At 36.5% G+C, this 23,495-nt stretch overlaps 1 protein-coding gene and 1 long non-coding RNA gene across 2 annotated transcripts; one reads left to right on the forward strand and one right to left on the reverse strand.

Moving 5' to 3' along the window:
- Window positions 1-242: 242 nt before the first annotated feature.
- On the reverse strand, window positions 243-2,260 carry LOC135154883 (uncharacterized). Its single transcript, XR_010294298.1, has 3 exons — window positions 2,021-2,260; window positions 876-1,002; window positions 243-331 (listed from the first exon to the last, which is right to left on the reverse strand). It is a non-coding gene; the product is annotated as an uncharacterized LOC135154883 (long non-coding RNA).
- Window positions 2,261-3,409: 1,149 nt separating this feature from the next.
- Window positions 3,410-10,703, forward strand: LOC129266754 (uncharacterized). Its single transcript, XM_064103682.1, has one exon. It carries the CDS (start codon window positions 3,653-3,655, stop codon window positions 5,519-5,521), a length of 1,869 nt encoding a protein of 622 aa, XP_063959752.1. The 5' UTR covers window positions 3,410-3,652; the 3' UTR covers window positions 5,522-10,703.
- Window positions 10,704-23,495: the final 12,792 nt, after the last annotated feature.

Below are 23,495 nucleotides of genomic sequence, written 5' to 3' on the forward strand. Positions count from 1 at the left end.
GAGTGCCTTCCCCAATCAATACATTAGCAAATCATTAACAAAATTTGATTTGTCTACTGTCACTGTGGTTAGAATTCAATCTATTTTTGAAATATAGTCTATTTATATATTATTGCAGTGGTAGCCCATTTCACATTTTTTTTAAATGAAGATAACAATAAATGCAACTTAATAACCATACATAATTTATGAAGACTTGCAGTGGCGTACCCTGGGTCACGGCATTGGGGGGGGGGGGGGGGCACCAGCAAAAATTTTGAGACCGTTTCATATCTCTTCTTGGCACTTATGTTGTGATACCAGTACTTAAACAGCTTAGGAAGTGGGAAACCTGCATGGTAAAAAAGAGAAAAGAACATAATAAGCTGTAAATTATTTTTACTCATCTAGTCCAGTTTAGTAAAAAAAAGATGTAAACTCTATTTTATATCTTCAGTGATAAAACAAGTTTAGCACATGCAGTCACTTTCGTCCCACTTCCAGATAAATTCATATATCAATATAACTATCTACAGTATGTTTTGAAAATAAAGAGTGCAAATTAATTCAAATATTTATCAGAATTTTGTGATAACTGTTAATATCTTGGGCTTTTTATGCAAATGCATGTATAGACAGGAGATATGGATAATTAGTATGCAGTGTTAGAAATGGAAATACTGGTGAATCTGAATTCAAACAAATATCAACTCACAATGGAACTTTAACATTACATGATATCGCATCATGTTTCAGCACGATTGGCCAAAGCCCACCCCCTCCCAAAAAAGGGGAAATATATATATATATATTTTTTTTTTTTTTTTTTGGGGGGGGGTGATGAGCTTAGATACAGCCTGTATATTATCAAAACAATAAGCAAAAACTAAGCATACCTTGCAATTTTTCCATTCAGATATCCTGTTCCTCATTAGATTGTAACTAACACTTGCTGATTGGCATGGTTCTCAATTTTGTACTTCTGACTAGGTGTGAACTGCTAAGAACTTGGTCCCATTGGATCTGCAATTGACAATTTAAATTTGAGAGTTTTAGAGATAATACAATTATTCTTCTTAAACAATATTTTTGAAATTTCCAGCTGCCCATATCCCGGGTCTATGAGTGAATATTCCAAACTAGAACAAAAAAGTTATCTGGACCCGAAACTTCATTCTCTATCACATAGAGGCATAGGCCTACCTCACTCTGTTTATAAAAGTAAAATGATTCCAACCACATATTTCTACAGCTGTATATAGCTGAATCTGGTCTATGCTGGGCCTGTATAACTTAAGAATCACATCACATTTGAATGAAGTAAACACTAAGAACGTTTTCAAATTACCACCCCAGGCCGGGCCCAGGGTATCCTGTTCAAATAGACTGGATTTAGGTCTAGGGTAGGCTACGCCATTTCATTCAAATCTAAGACTAAGACAAGTAACACTTAACATAACAGACATTAATGCTAAGTCAATCGTTTTTCAACACTGATTATTCTGAGCGTTCCTGAATAAAAGAAACTGCTGAGAATTATACTTATTCATATGAAGATGAAATAGAGGGGACGGACTAGGCCTAAACTTCAACTTTCAAGCTTGAAGTTTGGGCCTAGTCCGTCCCCGCTATTTTCATACCCCATGACTACATCGACAATCTCGCTAGCCGGCTAGCACCGGCGATATCAAAGGCCGGATAACGCTCTGACCATATCCCTACATTGACCTAAATTTGAATAGGCCTAAAATCGACAGTTTGTCGTTACTAAAAAACAGGAGGTCGGAAACAAGTCCACATCTACCCCTGATAATTGTCTAATCACAATAAAACTGAAATAAAGGTTTACTTTGGACCTACATGAAGCATTCCGATGGATGTCTAGATCTACGACAAACTATAGACCCCTAGACCTTGTCCTAGATATAGAAATATTGAAATTGAGGTTTACATATTGCGTAATACAGGATGAGCCCCGAACCCCGGCAAACACATTACAATTTGCATGTGAGATCAAAACATGAAAATGAGTGTAACTTACTTTTATTCCTATGGAATGTCATTAGAATAGTATTGATGTTCCCTCCAAGATTTTCCGCTCCAATGAAGTTCACCCAGAAACCATGATTTCGAACATCAATTCTATAAACAGATAATTAGTCTAGCTATTTCGTTTCAGAAACTTGAAATTCGCAGAGTCCAAAAGAACGACACTTCGCACAGATATCGTAGGGAATTGTGGGACGGAAAAAATGTTTAATGCATGAGTACATGAATAAAACATTAGCGTTTAATCCAATCATACAAGCGCATTATGCGTATTTTGACGTCATTCTCATGAATAAAACATTGACCCTCCAAAATCATCCTTCAAATTGTCCGCCGGCAGCCATGTTGGCTATGTACAAAACCTATGGGAAATAAAAACGCGCGGAAAGAGTTCCCTCTCTAGCTCCCTTCGGGAGCTTACGTATACGTAAGATCGTATCTCTGTGTCCAAAATATTGAATATTACGCTACAAACTTTTTCTCTACTGTGTTTACATGTGATCGGTTTTTGGTTCAGAACCAATAGCCGATGCAGAATCGGCTTTTGGTTTATCTTGCACCGCGTTTACACGCTGTTACAGCTCGCGGTGCAGAATCGGCTCGCGTGTCAAAAACTTGAAATGATACGCACACCAACACTATACTTCATAAAAAAGACAACGCTGGATCCGTGCGCTTACAATTACGTCACAATGGTAAAGTAAATGAAATGCACACCAATTGCCGATGCAGAATCGGCTTTCTGTTTACACGTAGTAAAAAAGCCGATTCTGCATCGGCTCGCGGTTCTGAAACTACTACTTTGGTGGTGCAAAATTGCCGATTCTGAACAGAGAGCCGATGCAAGTTAATCGCGTTTACACGCTATGAAAAAGCCGATGCTGCATCGGCTCGCGATTCAGATCCGCGAGCCGATGCAAAAGCCGATCACATGTAAACATGGTATTCGTCACGCAAAATTCAATTTTTGGCGCGGTTAGGCGCCACTACGCGCCAATTGGGAAGTAGTTTGAGTCAATGCTCGCCACTGGCACCTTGGCCACACTAGGCGCCACAACAGCTTTGTATTGGCGCGAACTGGAGCCGGCTAAGTGGTCTCCTAGCATAAGCGAAATAGCACAACCATAACTTAGCGTTTCTCCATGAATATATATATTTTTTGGGGGGGTGGTGAGGGCGGATTTTTCAAAGGCTGATGATGCTAACGTGAATTGTTTCATTGATGGGGTACTCTGCATCATGGATAAATATTTTTTCTTTTTTTTAGTTATTATTTCAGATTTCGTGTTATCTTGACACCTCTCTATATAATCACTTCAATATGTAGATATTTGTTCTATTATTTCTTATTTATTTGTCTCTTTTTTTACCACAGGGGACATCATAATACAGATAGCTATGGTCTAGTCGGAAGGTCGACTACGAAAGCATATCCGGGTCTTTTGCTGTTACTCAGAGCTGTCTTCACATGTAGCCTATTACTAAAGTTTAAAGACAAATTGAGTAACACATTTTCTTTCGAAATAAGTTTATCATTCTGTTGATCATATACTAATATATATGCAAGTCTTACATATTCGCTAGATAATTTAAATTTTCTGCTGAGGAAAAAGAAACAATAATTATGGCGACACTTGAGCATACCGTTTCGCGCGGTTTACAGTGTCCAGTTTGTTTGAGTTTGCTAAATGATCCCAAACAACTATCATGTACACATACGTTTTGTCAAAAATGTATCCGAGATATTCTAGCGTGCTCTTTACAGAATAGTACTGTAACTTGTCCATTATGTAGAATCAAAACAAATGTCGCGGATGGAAATGTTGCCAATCTTAAAACTAATGTACATGTTAAGTCACTTGTTGATGACGTCAGGAAAAGCAAACAACTATGTGACATGTGTGACGAGCAATCAAGAGCCGCACACTTCTGTTGCGATTGTGGTAAGAACATGTGTAACGCATGTCTGCAAGCTCATAACACATGGAAACCACATCTTAAACATGAAGTAGTGAGCGTTGAAGACATCAGAGAGGGTAGGGTAGTCTTAAAGAAAAAGGTTTACTGTCAAGAAGAAGTACACCAATCAGAAGAGTACGAATGCTCTGATGTATGCACGACATGTAAGAAGCTTATTTGTATGAGATGTCGCATGCTCTACCACGAGAAAACAGGCCACGATGTGCAAGACTTAAGAGAGTACAATTCGTCTTTCACAGAGAGTTCTGAATTACTTCAGGGTCAAGGAAAGACAAAAGCTACAACAGTCAAGAATCATATGAAGTGTATTGATAATCAAATTAAACGTGTCGATGATCACATTGATGCGGAAAATGCGAAGCTTGACAAGATTTGTGAAGAAGCTATCAAGAAAATAAAAGAGAGGAATGCTACCTTGAAAAAGCAACTAGAAGATCAGAGAGAAAAATTATGCAAGAGTTTAAATGATATGAACATTGATGATAAGAGGTTGGTTAAGAGTATTGAGAGTGCGAGTGAATTGCTGAGTAATACTTTGAAAGCCCCACTAGAAGGAGATGTTGTAGCAATACGTGATTCATTGTCTGGTGAATTGAAGAATGTATTAGATAGAGATGATCCAAAGGTAAAGGTTGCTATTGATGTAGGTGATCATGCAGAGGAACTGACGTTTACACCAAGTTGCGATCCTGATACATTATCAATGGGGGAACTGAGGTTTGTGAAATGTAAGCCGAAATGCAATGCAGCACTCTCAAAGAATGACGCTATGAATGGCATAGCTGCTACCAATAATGGTATGGTGGCAGTTGGTTATAGTACAGGAGGGATCGATATATTATCTGCTGATGGTCAGCTGCAGAAGACAGTCATAAAAAATGTAAAGATACGTGAAGTAGGATTCCTCTCTGATGGCCGTTATTGTGTACGTGATGCACATAATAAGATATCACTGTACACATCAGATGAAGAGAAGCAGGATGTGACATTTGATACTATAGGAGATAGTCAAGGTGGGTTTGGTGGTCTCACTGTAGACAGCAATGATCTGATCTATGTTAGCTACAGGAAAGCTAAGAAGATCCAGGTATTCTCACCATCAGGTGGGAAGGCTATCAGGGAGATACCATGCGATTGGTATGGACCTGCACAAATCACAAGTTATGGTGATTCGTTGATCGTCAAGCAGTTTATGAATGAAATAATACGTATTGATGGAAAGGGTGGTGTAATGCATAAATTAACGAAACCAGGGGATAATAGCCTCTTTGCTGATGTGAGTAAAGACAATACAATCCTGATTGCCCATGTAAGACACGAGGAAGGTCTGCTCAATATTGATGAGTATACCGGTGAGCTGAAACACATCAAGACTCTTATATCTGATTACAATATTGAGAAACCGGAAAGGCAATGGTATTACCTTAGACAGTTTCAATCAGGAGAGATAGCTTTCTGTACACCGGATAGGCTCTATGTAATCAACCTAGTTACTAGTGAAGTTACCTCGTAAGAATATTATGTTTCGACCTTCAAGCGCCAATTATTTTCCTACTTTACAAAATCATCAATTCACCAGTATCAATGTTAATCTTGGTAGTTATGTTCCATTGATGTCAAGAATCAAGAATCTTAATTCATTCCATTCGATAAAATAATCACGTGTACAAAAGAATAGTAAAACGCAAAAGTACATGATATACAACCAATAAACAATTCATAATTATTACACATAGAGGAGCGTAATCGAATGAAATATGGCACTCTCCAAAAGTTAGAAAAGAATTGAACGTCATTTGAGGAAGCTCTGCCCAAAGTTGTATCCCAACTGTATCATTTTTAACAGTTTCAGGCATGTCTGGTTAGTGGTTACGTAGATTTCACTACTCCTACATGAATATTTACCATTCTTAACAAAATAGAGTTTGAGCGTTTAATACTGAAATTTCCATTTTTAGTAGAAAATATTTGAACAAAGTAATTTCTTTCTTTGAAATTATAATTAATTTTACACATTACACATATTTCTTATTTAGAAAGAAATATGTTCCAACATAAATACATGTGTATGACATCAAATCAATATTGAAAAGTGAAATACAACTGAATACGTTGATTATTCATAGGGGCGGATCCAGGATTTTCCAAAGGAGGGGGGGCAAATTTTTCGGAGGAAAATTTCAACCAGCAAATTAAAAAAGAAAAATAAAGGTCTTCAATTTCAAAAGAGGGGGCACACCTCTGTTTTAATGGAATTTTTACATAACAAATTTTAATTTTGATTCTCAAGGTGGTGGTGGGAGGGACGGGCCGGGTGTACCCCCCCCCCTGGATCCGCCAGTGATTATTCCGAAAGATTAAAACATATAATCATTTCATGAATAATGTTTACTTGCTTGATGAAGTAATAAATGCTCTATGAGATACTAGTAGACGACTGACGTTGAAAACGTGACCAGTAATGAGTCTGGTATCCTTACGTACAAATAAAAGACTTTTAAAATGTATGATTTAGGTTGAGATGGGGATTAATGTTTACAAGTCCAAAATGATGCAAGTACGTATCTTGGGGGGATAGGCCATGACATCCTCAGAGCATAGAAAAAAGGAAAAAATAAAACCTACAATCTAAGAAAATCAAAAGCAATGATTAGTTGCAATATCAAAGAGTTTGACCTCAACAAAAAAAACAGTCCACAGACATCAGATCAATCCGGCTAAAATCCGGATGTTGGAAAATCCTGGCGAAAGTTTGCAAATAACTTGACTTTTCATAGACACAAAATTGAGAGAAGCGATTTTGTAAACATGATACACGTGACGTGATAACGGTGGATTCCAAACTGTAGAGTAACACTTATTTTTGTATATTCTTCATCCCTACGATGTTTGGTTTGTTTAATAATGCTGGTGAGCTTATTATAAATTGGAATATAAGAAATTCATGCAAATGATGAAAATTTACAATAACCGTAGATGATTTACAAAGGTGGTGTATATTACTTCTAGATGGCTTTTGCTTGTGTTGTATACCCTTTGGGTACTATGGTAAATGATTTCAATGCATTTATAAGTTTATTCATAATCATTTTCATGCCATATTCCTGTTATATGGCATGTTCTCGATATTATTAATAACATAAATAAAATCGATGAGCAATGACAATAAACATACAAGTCTAATTCGATGTCTATACAAACGGAAATAATAAGAACCTCAATTTCATTCATGACATCTCAAATCGGAATAACCTTCGCTTAAAATGTAAAACAGAAATGTCCAATCATTTTGTTTAGAGCTTAAGAATGAAGGGAGCAATAGTGATAACATAAACCTGTAATAACATGTACATATTTCGTTTAATTATTCATAACGTTTATTGCACTTTTCGATTGCATTAAGCCGTGTAATTAATTTGATCACTTATATTTGGTTAATTTGAACTTCAAATATACCTACAAATCTTTGCCAATTCTTTGAGGGATTCACATTCAGCAGGCCCTGCTTTTTATTGGATACTTCGATTTCCTCAACTTTTATTTTATTGAAAACAATGTATAAAACTAGCCTTCTCAACACATATTCACTGTATATATCGTTATTGATTCTGATTATCACAATAGTGTTTTACCATAAACACTTATCTTGTATAGTCATATTGCTTACATTGTATGTTGATTTGTATAGATTTGTACGGTTATTACTTTGCACCTTTGATACCATTTAATATGATGGATATAGTTGAGTTGAGAAGATTGAATAAACCAAACTTAAAACTTGAACTTGTTTTAAGATCGCCCAATCGAATAAGAAAAAAGTTCAGCTTGTTTCATACTGTTTTTCTGAAACTGTATTGTTCATTCTTCATCTCGTGTAAAACACGAAGTGTAAATTGTTGACCGAAGGTACTGTAATCATACATAGCACTTACCCTTGCTAATTCCGCAGTTATTTCGCCAAACAAATGTAGAATAAATCGACAAGTTTACTTGCATTGTATCTCGTTTGATCTTCTTAAATCATTCAATCATAAAACTGATTTTTCGAATTTATGACCATCGGTTAAAAGTTTCAAATGAACTTGTAGATAGAAAATATTAGAATACAGATGAATTCGAATGGTGCCATTGAATCCATGTGTTCAAGAAGATGCTTAAGTCTCATTTGCTTTGATATATTACATGGGGTGTTCATTTCGTGTAGTTTTGTTTGAAGTTATTGCCTATTCCTGTATTTGTTTTGGTCATTCTGTATAGTGCTTTATAAGAAGTAATTATCATGATAATAATAATAATTATTATTATTATTGAAATAGAGACCGACGAAAAGCGAGACTTGTAGAAACGCTGCCGAATAAATAAAATAAAAGAGCAAACGTAGAGCAGACATGGAAATGGTGTAAAAATGAATTTTTAAGAGATGGTGATAATAAATTATTGTATATAAATAAAGCATACGTCGGGAGGATAATGGGGCTTCAAAAAGCAAGGGATAAGAGAAACAAAAATGAATAGGAAGAAAGAATGACAAAATTAAAGGTATTAGTGGGATGAAAGAAAGGGGAAAACAACTTAAAGGTTATAAGATTGTTATCAGTTTATCCTATAAACTACTGTAAAGGTGCATGGTTATATATTACATCTTAAATATCCATAAAGATTATCAATTCTTTTTTGATATGTGTAAAATGTTATTACGTAATTTTGCTGTTTAATTGTAATGTTCTTAAGCTTATGCTCTCCATCATATTCAGCGAAATGAAAAAAAAAGAGCTATAGATAGAAAAGTATATTATGCATGGGTTTGATGTAACTCGAGACTGGAATCATGGTGGATTTCATTATTTACTTGAAATATATTGCTAAAGATGTTTTGTAGTTGTTAAACCAATACAATTCTTATGGGCCCCGTTTCATAAAGGACTTGCAACTGTTGTAACTTTGCCATTATGACAACTACCATGGAAACCTTGATTACGATTGGCTGCTGAGCCCTGTTACCATGGTAGTTGCATGATGGCAAAGTTACAGCAGTTGCAAGTCCTTTATGAAACGGGCCCTTGGTGTTGATGATTTACATGAATAATAATTTGCATAGCGGTTTGTTTTAAAATTAACAACTCTTTATCTATACGATATGCCGTGCTGTTTCCCCTTGATAGAATTTCGGTTGTTCAATGCGGAGGGGAAAAAATAAATGCTACAAAGTAATGATTACATTGTTTTTAGATATTACCTTACATATATTATTAGTGTTATGATGAATTTTAATGACACTTTTCCATCTTTAGGTGTGCAGAAAATCATTGTTCTATAGCTACCTAGTGTTCTGAATGTTATCTATCAAAATAGGATGAGGCAGGTCATAAGAGATCCGTTGCAGGAAGAGTTGCATTTAAACGCAAGTCAAAAAGTCAATCACAAGTCCCAAATGCGCGCTGTTGATTGGTTGAAAATCAAGTTGCGCATGATTTTTAGAGTTGCGATTGATCGCAACTGTTTCTGCAACGGGCCCAATATGTATTAAATGTTCTTTTTGCCTCTGTAGCTGGAAGAAATGTATTGATTCTAATCCTTTTAGCAATTGATTGAATATCTGACAATGGTTTCTGTGTAAGTTTCTACGTATAATAATCATGATAATAGTGATTGTTTGATCATATTTTATTATTCTTTTAATGCTTGTGGATACTCTGTGTTTGGGAGCGGTTTGCTTGACCATTCGTTTTGCAGTATCACTTTTACTTTTATATTTTTCTTGTTATTCTGATTTGGATTTGGTTTGGGAGGTTTGGGGAAGAAACCTTGTGGGTTATGTTTTTTTTTAAGTTTACGTTTTCCATATCCAGGCAGCCTCTACAACTTTCTTCCAGCACATAGTATACACACAACAAAAAAAGGCCCCCCTTAAACAAACATCCATAATTTCCGAACCACTGGGAGTTTTTAATATTTTTTTAACATGAGCGAGTAGGTAATTTTATAGGCTACCGTCCTGGTGAATTTTACGGACGTATTATATGTTATGTTTCAGTGAGCACCGGCAGAATGCAAAAATTGGCACCGATCAATCTCATTTTCCCCCAAGAGTTACTTAATGAGTGTAAAAAAATCACCTATGAAATATTATATCTCGAAATTATTCCGTTCAAAAGTTACAGCATTTTGATGTAGGGGGGACTTACTTTTTTGTTGTGTTTATTTTCTTCATGAAATATTCTCATTGACTTGTTTCTATAATTATGTAACTCTGTATTCTCTGTGTATATCTAAATGCCGAATAAATAAGAAACAACAATGACGATGATGATGATGGTAGTAGTACACTCTTAAAAATTTTAGGCAACATACTGTTCACATAACGATTAGTTAAAACTTTATTCAATTCTGAGTATTTTTAAACCAATTAGGTGTGCTTTGGGTGAAAACTACACGGTATTGGTTGAAAACTACCCAGTTGGATATTTTTGTTTAGCCAATTGTTGTGTGAACAGTATGTTGCCCAACATTTTAAGAGTGTAGTAATGACAATGATGATTATGATAATAATAACGATAGCAATAACAATAAATGAAGATACAATTCGATGATCTATGCAAGTCGCTGACATAAAGAATTAAAAAAAAAATGAGGGGAGAGAATGGAGCCGCGAGGGAATTCCCAATTTATGTATATATCTTTGTTCTGACAAGTGATTTTTTATGCATACGAAGGTTTTGTAAACCACATTTCTTAGGTAATAAATCCATTATTTCTACTAAAAAGCTTTAGATCTGGATTCATTGAAAATATTTTATATGGAAGAAAGGATGAGGTTGGAAGATTAATTTGTGTGTAGTGATATTGAGCGTGCATGATGTCAAAGATTTGTTTAGATATAGTGACCAATTATAATGGTTGAGAAGTATGATGTTGTCGGATACGAGGGTGTGGGGTTGTGACAGTGGTCATGTTCTTGATGTTCTTGTAAGTGTAGTGGTGACTCATTGTGGTAATACTGATGATTCCGATAAAGATAAAAGTGGAAGCAGCGCTCTTGATGATGATGATGATGATGCTGCTGCTGATGATGACGATTCTGCTGCTGCTGATAATGATCATTGCGCTGATGGTGCAGGTGGTGATTGTGGCAGTGGTGGTGATTATATGTTCGTAAGGAAGAAGATAAAAGTGGTAGTGTTGATAATGATAATGGTTGTGGCGATGGTTATAATGGCGATGAAAGAGGTGGTGGATGGCGGTCGTTAATAAAGAAGATAATCATACTATGATGAATGTGATATTGCTTATTCTGACGATCAACATAGTGGTAGTAGTAAGGGCGGAGGCTGAATTGAGCATGGGGAGGTGCACATCCTGGGAAGCTGAAAACAAAGGGGTATGGGTGGGGCACATCTTGGGGAGGTTTCACTAAATTGTGGAAAATCAGCTGTTGAAAGCAGAAGGGGTACCGTTTTGCTTGCCAGTGTCTGAACTCATATGCCTCAGCGGGAGGGTGCAAGTGCACCCACTCCACCCCCGCCCATGCCATTGGTAGTGATTACGTTAGTTATGATTCGTATGAAGGTGGTGATGTTTAAAATGGTGTTTTTGATGAATGTGCGACATCGATGTAATGGTGATGATGTCGATGTAGATATAAGAGGCAGCGTTGTTGCCGTTGCTGATGTCGTTGATGATGATAGAGACGAAATGTTAATGAACGGCGTATGCATTCGTAATTCCGAAGCTTCGTTATTCCGAAAGTTCGGATATTCCGAAGGTTCGTTAATCCGAAAACGAAATGAGGTTCGTTGTTCCGAAGTTTCGTTTATCCGAAAACGAAATGAGGTTCTTGATTTCGTTTTCGGACTAACGAACCTTCGGAATTACGAACCTCATTTCGTTTTCGGATTAACGAACCTTTGGAATTACGAATCTCATTTCGTTTTCGGACTAGCGAACCTTCGGAATACGAACCTCATTTCCTTTTCGGATTAACGAACCTTCGGAATTACGCCACAAATGTTCGGATTAACGAACCCTTTTTTGTTTTCGGATTAACGAACATTGAGGTATAGGCAATTTACGTCTTTCGGAATTACGAACCTTCGGAATAAAGAACCTTCGGAATTACGAACTTTCGGAATTACGAAGTGTTACCAATGAACGGAATGGCATTAGACTAAACGAAGGTACACAACGTGGTGAGAGGATGAGTTGGCAGTGGACGAATTGGCAATTTACCGTCGGTTTAGTTATACGCCATTGTCGGTCGTCCAGTCCAGTCCACGGATGCGATGTTTTTTTACTACACCAGCTTATTGATTTGACACTGATTTGAAATAAACATTACGTACAACCATGGAGGTTTCTTTCTACCTCCATGGTATAACTTTACTTCATCTCTTCGTTCGAACTTTTTTTCTCCGTCTTCCTTTGTAGGTGGGCAGCGCAAACGGCGGGTGGCCAACAGTCGTCTTGCAAAGCTGTGCCGCTACAATAAGAAAATCAAACCGCGGCGACCCGACAAATAAGGTTCCGAATAAAGAACGATATCTGACATCGTATCCGCCGGTGGAACCAGATCTGCCACTACACCGCTAGTCTCGCTCCAGCCACTACTCTCGATTCGGTAAATATAAATATCAGCAGCCGTGGACCCCCCCCCCCCCAACACACACACACCTACACTCCTTTTTTCATTGAAAGAACGCGTAAGAAAATGTCAAAATGACCACCTGGTTGTGACTTCTTGAATGTTCAAATAATAATTATATTTTATTTTACACTGTGGATTATATATAATTCAAAATATAATGGATTTCGATATGACGCACTACGACAATAGCCGGATTTTTGTCACTTTTATTATTATTACTCAACATGTTTCAGTTAGTAACCTTATTAAGACCACTCAACAGCCATACACGCATCCTCCTACATCTTGAAATACATCTTTAATTACAATACATTTTTCCTTAGAATCATTCAGGCAATTTTTAATAGGAATATCCGTGTTTTGCAACTTTCATAGTCAATTTGAAAATGGTGTTTTGATGAATCCTGTGAATAGAAACTGCAATGAGTATTTTCTACAGAGACCACAGAAAATTTGCCGAAAAAGAGCAGATGTCATGGAACCCCTTGCACACCTGTGTTATTGTTTCCGCATAATTATATTATGGGTTTCTTAGCAGTGCATCAATAGTTATAGTCAGATTCTCTGTAATTCTTTTAGTCGTAATATTTGCTGACCTTACAGAGATTTCTCTGGCCCATGTCTATTTTTATCAAAGAGCACAATGGCGGACCGGGGATTCGAACTCACCGGCGACCTAGGGATTATGAGTGAAATGTTGTGGACCACACGACCCGTGTCTACGCAAATGTGTGCATAGGGGAAATACGGAAATATATTGAGTAGAGAACAATAAAATTGTAAAACTGCAAGTAATATTGATTGATTTCGACTTAATGTTATTCACCAATCATGTGGTTTGAATTTAATAAGCTATACCAATATCCACTCCTCTTTTCAAGCTACTTCCAAAGAACAAAGTTGTCACGCAATGCTGCCAAAGTCTATATACCGCGTTCCTTTCTTATAAATACGTGTAATTTAAATGCCTTTTCTTAGACTATTAAATCGAATGATTTCAATAGTCTTTTTCTGTTATTTATTTCACTTTATTTTACTCACTTTTGTTGTTTCTGATCCGATGATGATAAAAAAATGATAATAAAAAAAGATTTATCATTAACTTTAACATCATTAACTTTGTGACAATTAGGCCTTTACTATTTCGCAAAAATTATTGAAAAGAATGTAAAGTATTAAAGGAGAAGTCCACCCCAACAAAAGTTGATTTGAATAAAAATAGAAAAATCAAACTAGCATATATAATGCTGAAAATTTCACCAAAATCGGATGTAAAATAAGTAAGTTATAACATTTTAAAGTTTCGCTTATTTTTCACAAAACAGTGATATGCACAACTAGGTGAGTCAGTCGATGATGTTCATCACTCACTATTTCTTTTGTTTTTTATTGTTTGAATTATACAATATTTCCTTTTTTTTTAGATTTGACAATATGGACCAACTTGACTGAAACATGAAGTATTTAACAATGCTAATTCCACATGTTCAGGGAGGAATTAATTGTTGCATCATTTGACAATGAGGAGAAAATTAGAATATTTCATATTTCATACAATAAAATACAAAAGAAATAGTGAGTGGATGACGTCATAGTCTCCTCATTTGCATACCAGCCAGGATGTGCATATAACTATTTTGTGAAATTAAGCGAAACTTTAAAATGTCGTAACTTTCTTATTTTACATCCGATTTTGATGAAATTTTCAGTGTTATGCTTGTTTTATGCTTCTTTTTATTCAAATCAACTTTTGTTGGGGTGGACTTCTCCTTTAATACTTTACACTCTCTTCAATAATTTTTGCGAAATAGTAAAGGACTAATTGTCACAAAGTTAACAATGAGCATGAATGTTTGTATAAAGACGTTTATCATTAAACTATGGATTCTTCAAATTATTGTTGAGTCTCGAGAAGAGTATGTATATTTTAATGATAAATCTTGTTTTATTATCATCTTTTACAATATACCAAAATGTTTCATTGGACTTTACTTTGAGTTATAAAACTTTTCTCTCTGATAAGTCACACGAAGTTTAACCAATTGGACCTTCTTTCCAAATAATCATAACGACACACAAATAAGATTAAAATCTTTAAGCAAGTTTATTTTCCTTACCCCCATTTGATATTTCTAGTTTCAAAGTTCTATTTGTCCACCAGATAATACGATACGATGTATCATGTATGCTGTTTTATCATGTTCATATTATGCACGTCTTCATTAGGTTGAGCTTATTGTTATTTAGGTCCACGTTTTCCTCCATGATGTCATGTGATGTAGATTAGCTATAAACTCAACATTCCCATTATAAACATAACATCGTGAAGGGTTTGTGACGATACTCTGCGTACCCTTCCCGACAATCCAGGGGTCGTTTATCGAAAGGGTGGGTTGAGGGAGGGGTTAAATGACGGTGCGAGGTAAAAATGGCGGAGATAATAATGACAGAGGTAAAAATGGCAGAGGTAAAAATGGCAGAGGTGAAAATGGCAGAGGTAAAAATGGCAGAGGTAATATTTGCAGAGGTAAAAATGGCAGAGGTAAACATGGCAGAGGTGAAAATGGCAGAGGTAATAATGACAGAGGTAAAAATGGCAGAGGTAAACATGGCAGAGGTAAAAATGGCAGAGGTAAAAATGGCAGAGGTAATAATGGCAGAGGTAAAAATGGCAGAGGTAATAATGGCAGAGGTAAAAATGGCAGAGGTAAAAATGGCAGAGGTAATAATGCCAGAGGTAAAAATGGCAGAGGTAATAATGACAGAGGTAAAAATGTTTCACTCTTTCACTTCAGTCTTTATCTTATTCTAACATCAGTTTCTTCCTCTCTGCTCTTAATGTCATGCTTTCATCTTTTACTATTTTTCATTGTACTTGCTGCCCCTTTTTTTTCGATCTTTATTTCCCTCTCCTTGCCTCTTTCAATCGTTCTTCCCATTTCTTTTTTCTTCGAAAGATATCTTTTCTGCCTTTTAAAATGTGACTATCATGTTCAGATTTTTGATATATACATATTTTTATTTTAAAGGTGCATGCGCATAAAATGAATTGATTGTCATTGTGAAATAAAGAATTGCGAAAGCCGACTGACTAAAATCAAAATGGGCTAGATGAAGGGCCTTTTCACACGTGTATATTGAAAATGAATTCGTCTTTATAATCATCGTGCCGTACCGTAATTGAGTAAGACTTAACTGGGATTCTCCTCCTGAGTAGAATTTGAAATCCTGATTGAGATTAGTGTTCGTGATTCAAATCATGTTCTAGTTTGGTTTCATAAGTGCTAAAAATTCGTCGTTAGCCTGATTTTTCACTGGAATCATTAAAATTACGATTTTTGTACTGTGTGAAAGGGCGGGTAACCTGTTCAATTTTTTTCTGACGAATATTTGCACATCCTGATCATAAAGCTAATCAACCACATGACTAGTTATGATTAGTGACCTTTGTAAGCATTTTAAGCATTATGCAAATGAAAGCTAGTGATAAACGATGGGATATAGATTTTTCATTGGTTAAAGTCAAGTATATTGTAGGCGTTGTTTGATAAAAAAGGGATGAGGAGTATAATAGAAAGATATCGTCTACAAGACCAACCACCAACAGTCTTTCATTTCTGAAACTGATTACCAGCATCCGAAGACGCAGCTACATTACTTGACATATTAACAGGATTTACAATACACCTGATTTAGAAAGCTACCATCATTCCTACACTCTGAAAAGCTGAATGATTGAACAGGTTGAGTGCTGATTCGTATATCACTTTTATGTTTAGAAAGGTAATTGTTTTTCTCTTCTCTTTAAGTGAATTCAATTTCACCTAGCTCATTTTCTTTTTCTTTTCTATAAGTGAATTTAATTTCAACTAACACCAAAGCTTGTCATTTGTTTTACAACGCCCACTATGGTCACTCTTCTTTTTTCATGAAAAGCGAATCCCACAACATACTTGTGATATTCCAGATATCTTCGTACAGACCCGTCAATGGATCAGAAAGTAGCATTGCTTGCAACCAAATGCTTTAAGCACAAGCACTTGCTAGCCAAGCAGAAGATCATGAATTGGCAATTGCTTTATTTCGTATGCACAACCCTCTGCTTGTGTTTAAACCTTTTTTCTTGACTTGAGAAAGCAAATTACTAGCGGATTGAACAAAGGTGGGAATCGAGTGCAAATATTTGGCAGATATCGCTTCTCTTTAGTATAACTTCTTTTCATTAGACGTGGTGTCAAACTATTCCTTTAACTTGGGTCAGATGCCTAAAAGGTAGCAATTGCTTTTGCTAGGCTTTTGCTTGACTTTTGCTTGATTCCGTATGCATAAAAATGAGCAAGCAAATGCCTCTGCTAGTAAGTTCAAGCAATCGTTAACTGACTGCTAGCATTTCCTTGACGATTAAGCTATTACTGAAACGCGTTTGCATATAAAGCGAACATTTTGCTTGTGCGTTTAAGCAATTGCTTGAGTTTTTTCAAGCTCCGTCAGAGCAGCTTGAGCGTTTGTTTTATTATGGCGTCCGCGTTTAAAATCATGTTTACATCGGCGGGTCCATGGGGCCCGAGGGGTCCGCCCCCCCCCCCTCTATTTGCGGAACAAAAGAAAGGTAAAGGAGGAGAAAAAAGGAGAGGAGGTAAAAGATGGGAAATAAAAGGAGAAAGACGAGAGAATAAAATTAGGTGAGGGGAAGACTTGGGGAAAAAACATGTTACTATAATTTTTGCGCTCGCATTGCCTGTTCGATGAGATACATGTCTTGCTCAATAGGCTGATATGAAGCTTAAAATATCAAGGTTTGAAGTCAACATGCAAAACATATTTCAGTCCGGATATCAAGCTTTCATTATTGTACTTGATTTACAAATTCTTTTTTTTTAAGTGCTCTGTAAAATTTCTTTTTCATAGCAGTTTATCAAAAATTTCGGCTCGCAATTTGCGCTCGCATTAATTGTTGTAAATATATTAACTCATACATCGTATTCTTCATTACAAAAATGCTTAAAATGTCCACTTTTAGGCCTTGATATTAACACATTTTTGCGCTCTCTTCATGCTTATTAGATTGATAAAGAGGATAATAGCATTTACATTATTAATTCACAATGACTAAATTGTTCCATTTTTCAGAATGGAATATAAACAAGTTTCACGTAGCGCCTAAGAAGAGGAAAATAATCATCATTTTCATATCATGACAAATACCGTGTTTACACTTAATCGGCAATTGGTTCTGAACCAAATGCCGATGCAGAATCGGCATTTGGATTGCGTTTACACGTTGTTACAGCTCGCGGTTCAGAACCGCGAGCCGATGCAAAAACCTGAAATGATACGCATACCTACAATATACGTCATAATAAAGACAACGCTGGATCAGTGAGCTTACAATTACGTCACAATGGTAAAGTAATTGAAATGCGCACAAATTGCCGGTGCAGAATCGGCTTTCTGTTTACACGTAGTAAAAAAGCCGATTCTGCATCGGCTCGCGGTTCAGAACCTACTACTTTGGTGGTGCAAATTGCCGGTTCTGAACCGCGAGCCGATTCAAGTTGCTCGCGTTTACACGCTATGAAAAAGCCGATGCTGAATCGGCTCGCGGTTCAGAACCGCGAGCCGATTCAAATGCCGATTAAGTGTAAACACGGTATTTCCTATGCGGCGCGCGCCGGTCGCGCGTTTCCGTTTTACACCCTGGCGAAGGCATTTTCCGCAAAAATAGCAACAAAGCGACTAGTGAAGAGTCTACACACGTCGCTGGTTGCAGCGTGCGACACAGGCGAGCCCCACACCACCGCATGCAATCTGCACAGTTACTGATCAGAGCATAAAGTTCCTCGGCACTTCATGTTCAGAGAGCAGTCATATGAGTGAAATCCAAACATGCTTTTGCAGTTACGTTTTTAAGGTTTTTTTTCTAAATGTAAATTATTAACTAAATGAATAGAATGACAGACAAAATAAAAATTAACAGATACATATAATAGAAAGAAAATTGAAGTTTGATGGATTGATGCCGAAAGATAGATATAGAAGACTGATAAATAGATAGAGACATAGATAGATAGAAGTAGAGAGAGAGAGAGAAAGACAGAGAGATGGATAGATAGATAGATGGGGGGAGAGAACTTGAGAGATGGAGAGATGTTATAGATAGATAGATAGATTGATAGATATATGGACGGATAAAAATAAATAGAGAGAGAAAAAAAAGACAGACAGATGGATAGATAGAGAGAGAAAGAGAGAGAGAGATAGAGAGAATCTGAGAGATAGATAGATGTTAGATAGATAGATAAAGAATGAGAGAGACAGAGAAGATAGACAAATTAACAGATAAATAGAAACTGTAGTTACATAGATAGCTAGATAAATAGATAGATAGAAGATAGATAGAGAGAAATAGAGAAAGACAGACAGATGGATAGATAGATAGAGGGGGGAGAGAGAGATAGATAATTTGAGAGATAGGTACATGTTAGATAGATAGATAGATAGATAGATAGATAGATAGATAGATAGATAGAGAATGAGAGAGACAGAGAAGATAGATAAATGAACAGATAGATAGATACTGTAGTTACATATAGATAGATAGATAGATAGATAGATATATATATTGATAGAGAGAGAGAGAACTAGATAAATACAGATGGATAGATAGAGAGAGAGAGACAGAGAAGATTAATAGATAGATACTGTAGTTACATAAATAGATAGATAGATAGATATATAATTTGAGAGATAGATACATAGACGGATAGAGAGAAAAAGACAGACAGATGGATAGATAGATAGAGATAGAGAATTTGAGAGACAGACAGACATATGGATAGAGAGAATTCGAGAGATAGATAGACGGATAGAGAGAAACAGAGAGAGAGAAAAAGATAAATAGATAAAAGATAGATAGATAGATAGATGGGGGAGAGAACTTGAGAGATGGAGAGATGTTATAGATAGATAGATATATATATATGGACGGAAAAAGAGAAAGAGAGAAAGAGAGAAAAAAAAGACAGACAGATGGATAGATAGATAGAGGGAGAGAGAGATAGAGAATTTGAAAGATAGATAGATGTTAGATAGATATATAGATAGATAGATAAATAGATAGATAGATAGATAGATAAAGAATGAGAGAGACAGATAAGATAGACAAATTAACAGATAGATAGATACTGTAGTTACATAGATAGATAGATAAATAGATAGAAAGAAGACAGATAGATAGAGAGAAATAGAGAAAGACAGACAGATGGATAGATAGATAGAGAGAGGGAGAGAGAGAGAGAGAGAATTTGAGAGATAGGTAGATGTTAGATGGATAGATAGATAAAGAATGAGAGAGACAGAGAAGATAGACAAATTAACAGATAGATAGATACTGTAGTTACATAGATAGATAAATAGATAGAAGATAGATAGATAGATAGATGGGGGAGAGAACTTGAGAGAGGGAGAGATGTTATAGATAGATAGATATATATGGACGGAAAAGGAGAAAGAGAGAAAGAGAGAAAACAAGACAGATGGATAGATAGATAGATAGATAGATAGATAGATAGATAGATAGATAGATAGAGGGAGAGAGATAGAGAGAGATAGATAGATAAAGAATGAGAGAGACAGAGAAGATTAACAGATAGATAGATACTGTAGTTACATAGATAGATAGAGATAGAATTTGAGAGATAGATAAATAAATAGATAGAAGATAGATAGAGAGAGAAAGACAGAAAGATGGATAGATAGATAGAGAGAGGGGGAGAGAGAGATAGAGAATTTGAGAGATAGATGTTAGATAGATAAAGAATGAGACAGACAGAGAAGAGCGACAAATTAACAGATCGATAGATACTGCAGTTACATATAGATAGATAAAAGATAGATAGATAAATTGATAGAGAGAGAGAGAACTAGAGAAATACAGATGGATAGATAGAGAGAGACAGAGACAGAGAAGATTAATAGATAGATACTGTAGTCACATAAATAGATAGATAGATAGATATATAATTTGAGAGATAGATACATAGACGGATAGAGAGAGATAATTTGAGAGACAGACAGACAGATGGATAGAGAGAATTCGAGAGATAGATAGATGGATAGAGAGAAACAGAGAGAGAGAAAAAGACAGACAGATGGATAGATAGAGAGAATTTGAGATATATATATATTGGATTTTATTGCAATAAAAACTATCAAAATACAATCACAAGCAGTCAAAGACTGAAATAAGTGAATGTTTACATACAAATAGAATCATAACAAAATATAAAGTAAACATTATAAATAAATATCAAATACAATACAAATTCATACAGATAAAAAAGAAATGTATCATAAATAAATACAAAAGGCCAAAAGTAAAGTGTCGCCAAAGAAGAAAAAAGCGGAATGAAAGATTAAAAAAAGAGGTGAGAGAAGGGAAAGAAATTGGGATAAGACAAAGAGAAGGGAAAGCAAGAGGTGGAATTTGAAAGAGAATAGGAAGCAACCTTCAGAAGAAAAAAAACTCATTATGCAATACAAGACATTTAACAATTGTAACAAGTAAATAAAGTAGTAATTGAATCGAATTGAGCACAAAAAAGGGAAAAGTAGAGCTGAGGAAATAGACTCCCGAAGGAAGTCGAAGCAGTGTTGATATTGCACATGAGTAGATTAACAGATGGATAGAGAGAAATAAAAGAGAGACAGATGGATAGATAGAGAATTTGAGAGATAGATGTTAGATAGATAGACAGATAGATAGGTAGATAGAGAATGAGAGAGACAGAGTAGATAGACAAATTAACAGATAGATATATCATGTAGTACCATAGATTGATTTATAACATAGATAGTGGATAGACAGATATGATAGATATAAGGATAGATATAATATGAAAAAAAGTAATTATGTGTTTTATTTTTCAATATTTTAGCTATTATTCGTTTTCATTCATATAAACGATCATGTGCGATAAAGTAAAAAAAATCATGAAGCCAACGTATATAGTTCAGCGGAACAACCAAAATACAGGGACTGAAGCTTTTGGTCTATAAGCTCAGCTGCATTTGCACGTATGTTCTGCGGATATCTTCGGTGCGGACTTTTGGATCGCGCCCAGCTGATTATGTAAACAAACGTAGACGTAGACTCTTCACTAGTCGCTTTGTGGCTATTTTTCCGGAAAATGCCTTCGCCAGGGTGTAAAACGGAAACGCGCGTCCCGCGCTTAGGTAAAGATGATGATTAAAAGAATATCAGCTCGCATCATTTATCATGTGCGATCCACATCTATATTGAAATTTTCCTACACAGTGCTTAAAATAATGCGTAAAATTTACCCTTTTCTACGGAAGCTTAAAAGTGCCACCGAGATGACGAGATAATTCCTCGTCTTCTCGACTTTTTGGGTCCGATAAAGCGAGAAGGCGTGATCCGGTATTTCGTCTTCTCAGCCTTTTTTTGTCCAATAAGGCGAGACGGTGAAATTCCAAATCTCGTTTTCTCGACTTCTCGGATACCAGAAGGCGATAAAGCGAGATTCCAAACCTCGTCTTCCCGACTTCTCGGGTATGTGAAGATGAGAAGGCGAGATTCCAAATCTCGTCTTCCCGTCTTCTCGGGTATGTGAAGGTGAGAAAGCGAGATTCCGAATCTCGTCTTCTCGACTTCTAGGGTATGAGAAGGTGAGAAAACGAGATTCTAAATCTCGTCTTCTCGACTTCTCGGGTATGTGAAGATGAGAAAGCGAGATTCCGAATCTCGTCTTCTCGACTTCTAGTGTATCAGAAGGTGAGAAAGCGAGATTCTAAATCTCGTCTTCTCGACTTATCGGGTATGTGAAGATGAGAAAGCGAGATTCCGAACTTCGTCTTCTCGACTTCTAGGGTATGAGAAGGTGAGAAAGCGAGATTCTAAATCTCGTATTCTCGACTTCTCGGGTATGAGAAGATGAGAAAGCGAGATTTCAAATCTCGTCTTCTCGACTTCTCGGGTATGAGAAGGTGAGAAGGCGAGATTCCAAATCTCGTCTTCTCGACTTTTTCGGTATATTAAAAGGCGAAAAGACAGGACAGCGCGGTCAACGAGGAGCCATTTTTACAGAGGCGAGAAGGCTCGGATAGACCGCGGGTCCGTTAGACCGCGGGTCCGATAGACCGCGGGTCCGTTAGACCGCGGGTCCTATAGACCGCGGGTCCGATAGTCCGCGGGTCCGATAGACCGCGGGTCTACGGAGCCTCTAAAATGCCATCGACTTGACGACATGGCGAGATACTTTATCTTGCCATGTCGACAAAATAAGCTTATTATGTCCGCATGGCGCGATACGTTATTCTCGCCGGGACTTGTACACTTCACATCTCGCCATGTGGACATATTGACTTGACAAGATAGAATATGCCGCTACAGTGTATGTCGAAATAATAAGCGTATTAATTACTTAGGCGGCGGAAGCGGTGGGGGGGGACCTTTCCCCTCTAAATTTGAGGTGAGGGACGGTCCCCCCTAGATTTTTAGTTGAGAACCTTTTTTTGCTTGTCAATTTGTTTTCTACGTCCCCCCTAAATTGAGGTGGACCCCCCTAATCTTTTTGCCCCCCCCCCTAATTTTGGTTGATAACCTTTTTTTTCTTGTCAAAAAATTTTGGTGGTCCTTTTTATAAATTTTGGTTGATTTTCTTGTCAAATCTTTTATCTGTGTCCATCCCAAAATTTCAGGAGGACCCCCCCCCCTAAATTTTTGTTGCCTTCCGCCGCCAATGATTGATTAAGACATGGCAAGATAAAGTACCACGCCATGTCGTCACGTTGATGGCATTTTCAAGGCTCCGTAGTAGGGGTAATT

The sequence above is a fragment of the Lytechinus pictus genome, chromosome 8 (assembly GCF_037042905.1).
Source record: "Lytechinus pictus isolate F3 Inbred chromosome 8, Lp3.0, whole genome shotgun sequence".
NCBI classification, from domain to species: domain Eukaryota; kingdom Metazoa; phylum Echinodermata; class Echinoidea; order Temnopleuroida; family Toxopneustidae; genus Lytechinus; species Lytechinus pictus.